Below are 14,165 nucleotides of genomic sequence, written 5' to 3' on the forward strand. Positions count from 1 at the left end.
CATATATATATATACACACACACACACACACACACACACACACACACACACACACACACGCACACACATATACGCTCATGCACAAATACGCACTGACATATATACACACACACTCATATACACACCCATGCAAAGTGACTCTTCACCCACAAACCCAAACACCGCCTGACCTCACTCGAGGGCATGCACATCACACGCACACACATACTGCCACACCAAACCCTGTCACAAAGGGTCACAGACAACAAAAAACAAACAAAAAGAAAATGTTGCTTCTACTTTTCAAACAAACAAGGACACACCTGTAGAAGACTGACCTTCTAAATGTCAGCGCACACAGTGTGTGCTAAATCAACCATGTGGACTAATCAAACGGTTCCTCAAAGCCCACTGGTCTTTCTTAATTCTCACCCTTTTTTGATGACCACCACACCCTCTGAGACACATACAACCACAAACTCTTCGTCTCTGTGCTCTTTCTGACTCACATGTATCCAAATATACTTGTTTGCGATATTGTTCCTCATTAAATATATTTTACTGTGTGATTGAACATCTGTACAATAACCACATTATTGTGTACATTTCTCTCATAGTAGAGCGTTAATTTACATGACAAGAGACGCTTCTTTAATTCAAATATTTTATGCTATAGTTAAGGAGGGTTCACCTAAGGCAATGCACAGAAAGTAGCTTCACTGTCAAACTAAAAGATATTATGTCACTTTTCTAGTCTATTCCCAGTCCATGATTGTGGATTTGACCTCTGCCCATTAGAAAGTATTGCTGTCTGTCCAGCTATGCATCCCCTGGGCAAATGGATGAAAAACATTGCTCTCTGGAATTATCGGTATTCCGTAAAAATGATTAAAAAGTTCATAAAAAACCATTGTTGTTTATCGGTTTGATCTTATCCTCAAAATGCCATACACTTCCTGTTTCAGTGGTGTACAAATATGAGGTGACATGTGTCAGGTTCTCTGACTAATCTGTCTAAATGACAAATGTCAGAAAGCTTTAAAAGTAGTGGAGACACGCTGGGCCTTCTTAGAAAGTGGCGCATGATGCATGTACCCCTTTGCCCTCACACACAGTGAAGGACATTTATCCAAGATCACACGATCACAGTGACAGCTGCTGAATTGCAGGTTCTTGGTTGATTACATCATCAGGTCACCGAGACCCTCCCGCCACGGCAGTAAATGGCTTAACATCTTTCCAGAATATCTGTCCTCATGGAATCACAAATGTTTGTGCTTAGTGCTAACTAAACAATAATGTAACCCTGACTGACAAAAATTAGAGATGGGTTTAAAGTAAAAAAAGAAAAAATAGCCATGCAAAATAAATGTATCAGTAGATATATGTGATATTTATCAGTAGATATATGTTGTTACAGGACTTTTGCTTCCAAAACCCACCACTTGTTGGGATAAATGACATCATGGAGTCTGTCCAGTTCAAATATTAAGAGTTCTGTATTACAGCACAAGCCAATTCCCTTGGCTAGGGTGGGTGTTCTCAGTCCTTAGTTCTATTTAGGCACATTTAATTGCTAAATAAATGTGAAGACTGCTAATCTAAGAAAATGATTGCCTGTAGTGTTAAAATGCATCACTGCCCATCAGCAGTACAGCAGTCTATGATGTATTCACACCTGATTTGTGAAGAGCAGCTGATACCACCATTCAGTGAACTCAGAAAGAGGGAGATTGATTAACATGAGACAAGGTAAATTATGCAAGCAGAAACATGTGTGATGAATGAATCTACCATTACCTGTGTGGTAAATGTAATAAACCTAAAACCCTTAAAGACAAAAAAACCAAACAGAGTCTAAGTTTGGTAAATAATAACAATTGTTTATTTGTGTTTTCAGAGAAAAGACTACATTCCCCTGCAGTACTTTGGCTAGGAGCAGTGTGGTCGTTGATTTATTAGGGTAGGTGGAATTCAGAGAACAGGAGTCACAAATAGAAGATGCTGATAACCATCCTTACAGTGAAAGGGTGGAAAGTAAGAACTACGTTACCCAAAATCCAGCTGGGGAATCACATGGTCACCAGTGAGAAAACAGCTGGCACTAAGCAAAATTGATGCAGTGCTCAAAGACACAGATCCATCCAAAATAAAATCCCCAAAAATAAAAGAAGAAATAAAACAATGAATGGAATGTGTAAGCAGATTTTTATGATCGTCTAGAAACAGTAATTTAAAAAAAAAAATGTGGTTCAGTTCCTCCATAGGAAAACAGTTTGTGGTCACCACTGGCAACAGATCAGTTCGTATTTGTCTCAGAGGTTCTTCAGCACAAATCCACCTGGCTTCCATGACAACACTTCCTCTCACAGAGGAAGTGGCATGAAATCCGCACACGTGAGGACACTATCACCTCATAGAAACTTCAGAAAGAAAAACAGTGAAACTAAACAAGAACAAAAAGTTTTAGCATATTAAAAGTACTAGTACTAACAATCATAGATCAATAAGAATTCAAATATCTAAAAAGGCTTTTTGAAGAAAGAAACGTATGGAATAGAAGTAAGAACTCAAGATTAGAGGCGTCTGGAGTCGCGGGTCGTGCACCAGAGGCCTCCCAGCTGCAGAAGCAACTAGGCTGGGATGCCCAGGACTGTAACAACCGAGGCTCCGTGAGCCACTCTGTAGTCACTGGGGCTGCAGGCATTTACTACTGCTGTCAGTCAGTCGCAAAACCCAGCATCATCCTAGTAAAATGGAGACAGGAAACCCAGGAACACCTGTAAAAGCACAATCATTCTAAAATGTCCACATGCAAACCTGTTTTAAAAATACACCATATACCTGGGTACAATACAGACAGTATTTTCTATACAACCCAGTAGGGGCAATTTTGTATCGATGTAGTACAGATCTATGCTTTGCACAGCAAGGATAGTTTCTGCAGAAGGTTCAAGTACACCAGGGATTTAAACACTGTGGCACCCCCAGTTATGGTGACTGTACTGTAGGAACTGAAAACCTGGATGTCTACTGTAGTGTTAAGCTGTGTGGGAGAGAGGATGGAACAAGATGTCTGTGTCCCAGTACCAACGAAGAAAGGAAAGTGAGCACATGTGTAAAGACTCATTCTACGGTCAACACTAAACACAAACATGGTTTAAAGAAAGAAAGAAAAGTGGTTCATGCGTGAAAGAGCAAATCTTAAATATCACAATCCATCTTGTTCTTGCTCACTCTCTCCTTCCCCTCATTACAACTACCACACACACACAAAAGCCAAAATCCAATAACGCTCCCACCCTTTTGGAACTACTGACCACATACGAGTTGGAATTCAAAAGTCAGTCCTCCTGAAAACGAACAAAGGTCTGTTGTTGCTTCTCCCTGTGGAATCTCTTAACGCTCTCTGGCTTGGCCTCTTCCTTTACGCACAGGTAAATGCTTGATTGAATCCATTTATTTATTTTATATATATATATATATATATATAAAATTTTAAAAACAATTTAAAATCATTTTTCCCTCCTGTTACTCCAACATTCCTCAAATCCAACGAAGTCCTAACCCCGGAGTCCCATCTCTCCCTCTCATCTTTTAGAATTCCTCTCTCCAGTCCTCATTAAGTGCTGATGGCATATCGCATACCAGTTTAATACAATTCCAAGTTCCTGCCGTATTTCTACACGCCTCCTCTATGTCTCAAACGGCCCTGCCATTATTACAGAAAATATCAGCTCTTTTCATATAAAAATATACATTTCTCTCCATTATCAAAAACACGTCACCCAAAGCCAACATTTAATTTCTTATCAGGAGCAGAAACGTTCTTGTTCACCCTGGGAGGTAAAACCAGGCCTTTGTGTCGAAGTCCCTGTGTCACGCGCTCTCTGTCCACGTCTCTACTTCCTCTCTCTCTCTCCAAGCGTATCGGCTCGTCACTGTCGTCCTTCCGCGTGTCCAGCCGCCTGCGCGCGGGCCCCTCCCCCCCCTTCCCTCCTCCTCGCGCCCTCCTCTTCCTCACTGGTCGCCATGGCGACTCTCATACTTGTGCAGGATGTTGCGACAGCGGCCGAGCTCCTTGCGCATGTCGGCCACCTCCTGCCGCAGCGCGGCGTTCTCCCGCTCCAGGAAGGCGGCGCGCACCGAGATCTGGTTCTCCTTCAGCCGCCGGGCGTCTCGCGAGCGCTTCGCCGCCTCGTTGTTTTTCGAGCGCCGGCTCCAGTATTTCTCGTCCTGGGGTAAGAGGGAGACAGAGGGAGAGTTGGAGAGACAGACGATGAGAGACGAGGAAGACAAAGGTTTCAGAGGTGGCAGCAATTACTGACAGGAACACATGATCTGAACGTTCGGCACACACCAAGCTCCTCGCTTTGATGTGTTTTGCTGGGTTTAATGCACAGCATTCGGTAAACTCTGTAAATTTCAAAAGCAGCAAAGGCAACGAAGAACGAAAATAGTAGAGAAACAGATAGAAGTGTGTGTGTTTGTGTGTGTGTGTGTATGTCTGCGCGTGCATTTGTGTAAATGGTACTACGCAGTAGTAGGGGAAGAGAGTCAGAAGCATCTCTAAAAAAGGAGAAATAAAATGTCTGGGATGTGTCTCTGCTGCAGTTCGGAAGCTGGCGTCGCCGTGCCAGTAACACCCTGCGGCTCATTCCGCTGCACCACGAGTGCTGGGGAGCAGCATGCTATTCCTGTGACCCACACCCATTACACAACTCCACTTCAAAAGGCTTGCACACCTGTGCTAGCACTTGCTCACGCTGACACACACACACACACACACACACACACACACACACACACACACACACACACACACTGTTCTAATGTTTACACAGCAGACACTATAAAAGAAGCAATAAGTCATTTTTTACCATTTCTACCAAAATGTAGCAAACAATATTTATGAAAGTGATTTGCTTATTTTACAGTTTTGAGATGCATTTATTAAGATGTATGATTTATTATTTTTGCAGTTTTGAGATTTTTACAGTTTCACATGAGATGAAGAATCAAACTGCTTTCTAGTGAATGACTGAATGAATGAAGTTATATTTATAAAGCACCTTTCAAGGAAGCCAAGGTCACTTTACAATTAACACACGGCTTTTACATCCAGCCACACACCAAGGAGAAGCGGCAGCCTTCACACAGTGTACTCTGTACTCTCATCTTCATCCCCTGAGGGTCTGAACTGGGTGTACATAGGGGAGAGAGGACACCATGCAGGACAGAGCACCATCCACCACTGGGTGTGCAGACACAATCATTCACACACTAGTACAAGTTTATCAGACATGCAGACACATAGTCATGAACACAGACACACACACACACACACAATTTATTCAGGATAGCAAATTGACCCAACCTCCATGTTTTTGGACTGTGGGAGGAAACTGGAGACCCCGGAGGAAACCCACGCAGACACGAGGAGAACATGGAAACTCCACCCAGATAAGGACACGAACCCGAGATCCAAGTGCTGAGAGGCAAACATCCTAACCAGCAAACCACCATGCTGCCCGAATGACCCAGTTTGGGCTTCACAGAGCGGGACCCCTCAATATAGCTGGCCATGTTTAAATGTCCAGGCCACTAGGTGTCAGTACAAAGGCAGTTTCATAACATGAAGAAGAATAATTGGAAAAATGACTTTAAAGCTATCTGAAGTTCAGCCGTGAGTGTGAGCTGGACAGGGTCTTGAAATGCAGCAGTAAGGTGAGTGTTTACCTACCGAAAGCTTCTGTAATGGCACTCTGTATGCAGGACAAATGTTCCACCTTTGTCTCAGATTAAAGTTAACAGAACCTAAATATCTGAAGTAAATCTCCCAGTTACATCAGTACAGCAGTCCTGCTTAAACAGTGGGTGAAGCTGCTTACTCAAACCTGCTGAGACTTGTGAGCCATAATTATAGCTCACCTAGCTAACAAAACACAGAAAGACGGTGGTTAGACGGGGAATTTGTAGAATAAATATGAAACTTAATCATGGGAAATGAAAGCACGCTTGCACAGAGCCACGGCCGTCTGCGACGGAGTGGCGAGTCGCCGTGCCGAGCTCGTACCTTCAGGCTGTCGGGCACCAGCGTCTTGCGGGCTTTTTTCACCATGGGCTGCGGTCGGAGCTCGCCCTCGCTGAAGCAGTGGCGTCGTGGGTCGAACGCTTCCCGACCCGGGATGCTCGGCAGGGCCACGTCGGGGGGGTCTGGGTCGAAGGGCGCCAGGAGGTCACCACTGGCAGGTCCGGGAGGGGCCGGGATCGGCGGGCAGGAGGTGGTGGAGGGCGTGGGCTCCAGGCTGCCCTGGGGGGCGCCTGAGGACGCGAGGAGAAAATGCACGGGTCAGCGGCACTTACCGTATGCTGCTGCTGTAGCATACGATTAGATATGATTAGAAGGGCAACTAAAGAAGACAGATCCTGGCCCTTCCAAGATGGGGTTGTTTTACTGTCCTCAAGCACCCAAGAAACAGAGAAGCTAAATACAGTGTCCCCTTCTAATTCGGTTCCACCCCGAGAACCTGTTGTGCAAGTTTACTATTGCAGTTCTATAAAGTACCACCAGGGGGAACCAATTGGTTAAAAAAAAGGCAAAACATGATAACCACTAACTCCAATAATACAATAGCTGCTGCTCTACATATGCTACAAAAAATATCTTAAAACTTGTTTGTTCAAACCGTCATATTTAAATTTCATATGAAAAGGTAACAGCAAGCAACCTACACAAATTCAGAAACGATAACCGAAGTCCAAGGCCAAAGGCCTTACTGAAATATTTCCAGATCTCTCCAGGGATATTTTATTCAACAACTGCTGGATGAACAGTGGAAAAAAACCAAATCTACCTGCTAGAGGGGAATAACTTACATAACTCCACCTCTTCACATCAGACTTGGCAGAATGGCACAGAACAGACTCTTCTGCATTTGTTTGATATTCTTCAAATATGTGTGGATATTTTGGAAAATCTTAATTTTTTTTTACAATAAGAATCACCCTCCCATAAACTCAAATTTCTTTTGTTTCATCTATCCCTCTCACTCTCCCTCTCGCCCACACACCCACGACAAACACACTCTAACAGTAGTACTTAGACTCCATTATGCTTAAATTAATACTCATTCATTTGCAAGGGCTTAGAGATCTCCTAAACTGTACTGCCTTCTTGATTGTCTCGTTTAAATTAATTCCCTAGAATTATCATGCTGTTAGATCTAGCATCAGTAGGTCATTCATCCAAAGGAACTGGTGAAACAAATAACATAATATATCTAAAAGATGAAATGGATAAATCTGATTAGAATATCATAGTAGATTGTAAAGATATGGCTAGAAATAATTCATCTACACTGCATCTGTAATCTTTAGATCGGTCTCTCGAAAAAAGGTTAGCAAACATTTAACAGTAATACAGACTGAGATGCTGCTTCTCAATTTTGTCTCCTTTACGCTCCGGTGGACATGCACATGCGCACAGAGCTCCAACCCCCACTCCTGTTGCCCCGCCCCTCTCCCCGCCCCCTCTCTCCGCCCCCTCTCCCTCACTCTGCTCCACTTGTCCTCGACACGTGATGGAGTGCCTGCACACGAACCAAGTGTGCGAAAAGAGGAAATTTGAAAAAGACAGGATTACAAACGCAGTCTTGCTCACACGCTTGTTCATACGTGTGCACGTACATGCGCACACACTTGGGCTTCTTTTCGTTGTTTCCACTGGCAGCTATACCATTCTCTCTGTTGTTAATTCTCTATAGCTCTTTGCATTTTTTCCCCTCACGGTCTCCTTCTTTTTCTCTTTATCTCCTGCTCTGGCCCACTGTCAGCATGTAAGACTGATAGCAGTGTACTTACTGTACATTGCATTCCAAACCCAACCCAATCTTAACTGCTTTATAACACACAGGATAAACAAGAGCCACACACACACACACACCCACACACACACCCATTCTACAAAGTCTTATGAATTGATCCTTTCAGGATGGTTCAGGTTGCTGTAAGCTTATTGTGCTTCTCATAGTGACTGCCTGGATCCATTCAATCCAAAGGTTCAGTTTCAGAATGGTCATAATTCATGCATCCACTTGGAGTGATCCGGGTAAAATAACAAAATATGTGTAAAATCCGCAAAGAATTTGCAGTACTGGAGAAATATACTAACTCTAGTGTTACCTGTGTATGAAAAGCCTACAAACCCTGAAACCTCTTAACATTCCAAAACCTGCAGGTGGAGAAACACACAAATAGATACAATTTAGCTGCCCTTTCATCCTGACCATTAAAAAGCTCCTATGGTATAATCCCTTCAAGAGCTCTACAGTTCTGAGTGATACACAGACACACATCCACGGGATTACCGTGTGCAGTGGAACCCAGACGGCCACATATCATTCTGGCGCCTTGATTCCTTCCTGGACAGTTCATTCCCGTCCTCTGATAAGGGCCTTCCATCAACAACACAACAGACCAACATCATGTCCAGTTCAACAGCATATTCACACTGAGAATCATTATGAATGGGATCGCAGAGTCAGATTATGTGTAATCTGAGAATAAAATAACTTGAAGGTCCCATTTTAAGAAACTGATGAAATCTAAATGAAACTGGATAAAAAAAAACTTAAAAAAAAACCTGTATGGTCAACAAGTGGCCTTAATAAATTCTACCTATTTGATGCCATACTGATACTTCTCATCTTCTCCTAAGCATGTCTGTATATGTGCTGAAGCTTTCTTTTCATCAACCGAATTTAGACACTGCAGGCTGACCGGTCAAAAAACACGCCAGTTCTCATTTTGAACTTAAATTTATCTCATGTCTCATCACTCTGATGTTCACATCGGTCAACAAGGAGTCAGAGTGAGAACCATTTGCATACTCACTATGGCCCATTAATCCTCTGACCAACGGCCAAACTCACCGTGCAGGGAGCCGGCGACTCCCAGCATGCTCGGCGATGCGTGCACGTCCAGGCCGAGCAGCGAGGGCGGCGAGGAACTGTGCGCTGATACGGGTGAGGAGGAGGAGCAGGATGGGGGTGAGGCGTTGGGGCACTGGGCACTCTGGTTAGGGACGGCGGACTGCGAGCTCTGTGAGGGGACCTGGGCGGCGGCAGACGAGCTGGAGGCTCCGCCCGCTCCGCTGGCTCCGCCCATGCTGTTCTCGGTCAGAAACTCCTCCAGGTCCATGTACTGCAGCTGGAAGAGGCTGCCATCGCACTGCAGAGACCGCTCCCACGGCGACGGGCCCAGGAAACCATTGCTGTTGGCGCCGGGGAAGCCAGCCACGCCTGTGCCGCTGCCATCTGGGACGAGGCCGCTGGCCGTTCTGCTACGGGCGGGGCAGTGTCCCACCGGGTCTTCAGCAGCATCCAGCCTGTCCTTATCTGAGTCAAAGAGAACCACCTCAGAAGTCAGCAGTCAGGCCTATCTGATCTGCGCTGAATTATTACATCAATAGCTGTGTGAAATCCTCACTGTGTCACGGTGTGTGTGGGGAAGTGGAGTTAATAATATAAAAAGATGTAAACAATACTATCTAAACGGTCACTAGCAGCTGTATTTCACTCAGCGAAGCTGATGCAAAAAAAAAAAAAAAAAAAAAAAGCTAAATAAACAAGCCGACAAACAAAACGGAAGAAATGTGAGTTCTGTCCTTTTAGTGTCCCACCTGCTGTCTCTTCTTACTACATTTTCAATGAACTCTGTGATCTTACAAGATGGCACTGCATGAAGGTGTAGAGACACTATAGAGATGCATAGAAAGATGTCCAGTTACTATACCTGGACAGATACTAAACAGCACCTGTGCAGTAGCATCACATGCCTGGCTGTTTTTGTAAACATTCCTGTATGCTAATTTTTAGTCCTACAGATATATTGTTGTATTTTATCTTAAACAAATCAATGATAACTCTGCTCTATGTGCAGTACCAGTTCAAGACCTGTTTTTGAACCTAGCAATGTTTTTAAAATGACCAACTACCTCTGGAGCATATTAACAACACTACACCTCCACGTAGCCTTCACATACTCTCACGAGAGCTACCTCTACAGTGCCAACACACATATGCCTTTTGACCAACAAACATTTCACCAAACGTTCTCTTTATGAATGCATTTATTTATTGCTGCGCTCCTCCACAATAGAAAAGAAAGAAAACTGCAACAGTATTAGTATACGAACAATATTACGCATTTATTTCATAATATACAAACTATAAATGTCTGTCCTTTGTTTCACTTTACAAAGCAAAGCTTCAGTTTCTGTAGCATTGTGAGAGGTTTGTGTACCCTTCAAAATGATCTGGATGTCTGCATGAATGGCTCCTATAATGTGATCTGTTCTTCATGCAAGTCATTATATTACAACAAACATCACCTGGCAGTGCCAATCTTCACTGAACAAAATGGCTGAAATATTTATGTTCATAAGTAGCATGTCCTCGTGAACAGTGAAACCTCCTTTACTGGCAGCAGCCTCAACCAAACGCCTTCTGTAGTGGCTCATCAGTGCAACGCAGCAGCCAGAAGCATCGGAGCTTCTTGGCTCCAGTATATTTTGGGGGTTTCTCTACAGCCTTGTACAGGCCTCCGCAATTCAAATGGACCGAGTTAGGACCCTGAATTGGACATTCCAAAAGAGAAAAAAAAACAAAAAAACATTCCTTCTCTTTGAATCACTGTTGTTTTTGACTGTGTTTTGGATCACTGATATGTTGCATGTCGGGCCCAGGCCCGACTATACACCACACTCCACAGTAGAAATGAGACTTTGGTGTTGGTATGCAACAGTTTGCTTTTTCTCTACATACCAGAACGTCCTATTCTATAGAACATTTTTCCAGTGCTGCAAAACAACCCGATCTTTAGCACACTTGAGACAGTGAACAATATTTTTTTGTTGCTGGACATCGGTGGCTTCCTCTGTGTTTATCTCCCATCAGTCCCACCCTTGTTCTGTGCATTTCTTTGTGTTGCACGTTTCGAACGCAGACATTACTGCACGCTCGAGCCACCTGTGGGTCCTTAGCTGGCACCCTAGGGTTTATTCCCTTGTTTGAGCATTCTACTGCATGCCCTTGCACTCATCTTTGTAGGTCATGCATTCCTAGCGAGAGCAGCAACAGTGCTGAATTTCTTGCATTTGTAAACTATCTGCCTGACTGTGGACTGCTGGAGGTCCAAGCTTCCTTTTGTAGCCAGTCCCATAAGCTTAAGCAAAGCTCTGCAGGATTTTGTTGCAAAGATCAGGTGGCCCAACATCACGGTATGGTTACCTGATCTTCACAACAAACTCCTGGAAAATTTTGCTTATATATTCCATCTGAATAGAGTGGAAAACCTGACTCCAGTTATTATCCCAGAGGTTCACATATATTTTCTTTCGAAGAACCTATGTGTTTAAACCATATTTCTCAACCCATATTGCACTGCAAAACCATGTGTGTTTTTAATAAGGTTTGTTGATTATTATGACTTGCACTACATTTAAAAAGCGATCAATGCAGAAACTCATTCCAAAAATGTTCACACACTTTTTGCCATATCATGTTATTTTCAGCAATATTTCCCAATCCCAGTCCTAGAGATCCCCCTGCTCTGAACACCGAGTGACTGGAACCAGAAACCCATGTGACATTGAGGCTACATATAAACATCGCTGTGAAGCCTTTCCCAAAAGCATGCAATTTCAATCAGGCAAATTCTACACTGATTTTAAAACCCTTCACCAAAACACTCACCAAGCCATAAACTGAACTCACACTGGTGTAATGAACACACTTTGTAAGGCACACACTGTCTTTGTAAGGCACAGCTTTAATTAATCAGATATGTGATCTACAGTAGTATACATTTAAATGTATGAATGTACAGCCCATGGTACTTCTTAGCATTTTATGAACATCTTGTCACCAACTATCAAATAGTGTTTTCATTTTATGAAGCCCAACAGTCACTATTGCTTTAAAATATCTGTATTTTAGAAATAAGATAAAATTCAGTGTACTGGGCTTTTTGTGGGTATAAAATCTCATGCATTTGACCCATTTTCCAAGACGTCTGTGTCACTTCTCACCAGCTGTAATGTGGTTTACAGACACCTCCATGTTAACTGCAGTGTCATTTTTTGTGTGCGGCCTGAACATTTTCTCACTACAAACTCCGATCAGCTGCAACTTTCCACACCCATGTTCATAACCATTTCAAACACCCCCATGCCGCATTACATCTATATCTGCAACACATTTTGTAATAGAATTCTCTGCATTATTACCATTGTTATTTTCATAGTCTACCCGGTTTTACATCAGGGCTTTTTTGTGCATACCTATTCAATTTGCATAATAATGTAATAGGTATGATACTTTCTATGAGCCTATGTTTACTTTGCATTTAATGTCATTCTAATTTTAACAAGTAAAGGGTAAAAAAGGTCAGGCACGTGCCCCCCAGGGCCCTCCAACTGACTGGCCAGGAGACAAAAACCCAGTCATGACACCGCTCGGACTGGCACACAGTGAGCAGTGGACAGTGGCACACAGTGGACAGTGAGCATAAGACCCAGCTCGGCTAAACTGCAACCGACTTATTCTATTAAGACAGTGGCTCGTGTTGCAAAGAAGCGGTGGAGTCAGCGTGCGTCCTCACCCTTTATGTCACAGCAGCCTTTGAAGCGCGGATCGGCCTTCATTGGGAACTGCAACAGGGATTTAAGATTAGCCACGGGGCTCATGTGTCCACCGCTGCCTGCCTGGCTAGTGCTCCCAAACTGCGGGCTAGCTCCGGCAGTGGGCAGGTCCGGGGGAAGCAGTTGTGAAAGCGGCCCGGCCATCATCCAGCGTCCGAACTTGTGGTGAGCGCTGAATGTTTGACGAGCTCCCTACCACTCAATGCACAGACGTCCATCCATCACACGACGCATAACGGGGAAAAACAACTGCAACGCAAGTTAGGATCGGTTCACACTAGATTACTGACTACAGAGCTAAGAGACTACGTGTAAACAAGAATGTACTCAAAATAGCCAACATTAGCAATGGATTTTCACACAAGTTCGTACATTGCCTAATAAATATGAACACTCGGCCATATTAATGCTAAACAGAGCCTCTGATGAGCACAGCCTACTATAGCCACGCACAGGCTAAAGAGGACTGTCGACATACGGACAGTCGCTGGTACTCGTATTGGCAGAATTACCTTCTCGACATGTAGGAGCTCACATAAAGAGTGTCATTCTGTGTGCATTAGGTGGTAGTCCACTGGGTAAAATGACTTCCACTTACTCCGAAGTTGCAGATATAGCTATAGGTCTTCGTCAGCACAAACTTTGCAAATCCAAATAATTCGGCGATGTACGTCCATACACACCGCACACGCCTGTCAGATATAGTCTGTCAGGTCTTGCAAAAAAAAATTTGCAGGAGAGAAAAAGTTGGTCGTGAGAAAATAACGAATGAAGATCCCAGGGAGGTGAAAAAAATAATACGCACCGATACGCATTAACTAAATAAAGAAAACGACATCGTCCCAAAAAATAACAAATGAAAAACAAAACGCGAAAACTGCAAAACGCGAGACAGCTGCAGCTGCGCGGCGCGATTGGTTGGACGTTGCCGTGTTTTTTGCCCCCATCGCGCTGTCGTTTCTTTTTTTCTCTCTCTCTCTCTTTCCCTCTCTCTCTCTCTCTCTCTCTCTCTCTCTCTCTTTCCCTCTCCCTCCCTCTCTCTCTCCTTCCCTCTCCCTCCCTCTCTCTCTCCCTCCCTCCTCCGTTGGTTATGTGCTCGAAGCACGTGAGCTCCTCGCTCAGCTGGAACGAACCCGGGCGAGTCACGTGACGCCACCCCTCTCGCGAGTAAAGGCTCTAGCCCAGCACGAGCGTGTCTTGTCCGATCAATATTAATAAGAGCACCTTCTCGCGACAGGCCGACTCGCTGCGTGCGCATAAGCGAGCAAAACCGTTTAATCAAGAAATTGATCGCATCTTCCTATCAGTGCAGCCTGTAAAACAATGTCGATAATTACAATTCGACATGATACGCGATCAGATGGAATGATTATGGGAGCTTTTTTTAAATAATCACGAAGAATCTGCATTGGACCTGTGTAGGATCCGCAATGTTTTAAAAGTGGCGATTTCACTTAAAAGTGTCTTCATAGCTTCGTTAAAT

General features: G+C 43.9%; 1 protein-coding gene across 7 annotated transcripts; it reads right to left on the reverse strand.

Annotated features, from left to right (window-relative positions):
* Positions 1–1,841: 1,841 nt before the first annotated feature.
* Positions 1,842–13,675, reverse strand: dbpb (D site albumin promoter binding protein b). Of its 7 annotated transcripts, none has more exons than XM_035530639.1 (6): positions 13,281–13,675; positions 12,643–12,691; positions 8,913–9,377; positions 8,349–8,435; positions 6,056–6,303; positions 1,842–4,215 (listed from the first exon to the last, which is right to left on the reverse strand). In XM_035530639.1, the coding sequence occupies exons 2-6, from the start codon at positions 12,683–12,685 to the stop codon at positions 4,000–4,002; spliced, it is 1,059 nt and encodes a 352-aa protein (XP_035386532.1). In that variant the 5' UTR covers positions 12,686–12,691; positions 13,281–13,675; the 3' UTR covers positions 1,842–3,999. The 7 variants fall into 7 exon arrangements, with proteins under 7 accessions (XP_035386532.1, XP_035386530.1, XP_035386529.1 ...); XM_035530637.1 differs by having other exon boundaries at positions 12,643–12,880; XM_035530636.1 differs by having other exon boundaries at positions 12,643–12,931.
* Positions 13,676–14,165: the final 490 nt, after the last annotated feature.

This window comes from Electrophorus electricus, chromosome 10 (genome assembly GCF_013358815.1).
Source record: "Electrophorus electricus isolate fEleEle1 chromosome 10, fEleEle1.pri, whole genome shotgun sequence".
Classification (NCBI taxonomy): domain Eukaryota; kingdom Metazoa; phylum Chordata; class Actinopteri; order Gymnotiformes; family Gymnotidae; genus Electrophorus; species Electrophorus electricus.

Excerpts from the sequence above, each read along its gene's own strand:
- dbpb (XM_035530637.1), bottom strand. The coding sequence starts at position 12,829 with ATGATGGCCGGGCCGCTTTCACAACTGCTTCCCCCGGACCTGCCCACT. Across the intron at positions 9,378-12,642 it reads AGGCTGCTGTGACATAAAGG|ATAAGGACAGGCTGGATGCT; the intron begins GTGAGGACGCAC and ends TCTTTGACTCAG. Across the intron at positions 4,216-6,055 it reads TGGTGCCCGACAGCCTGAAG|GACGAGAAATACTGGAGCCG; the intron begins GTACGAGCTCGG and ends CTCTTACCCCAG.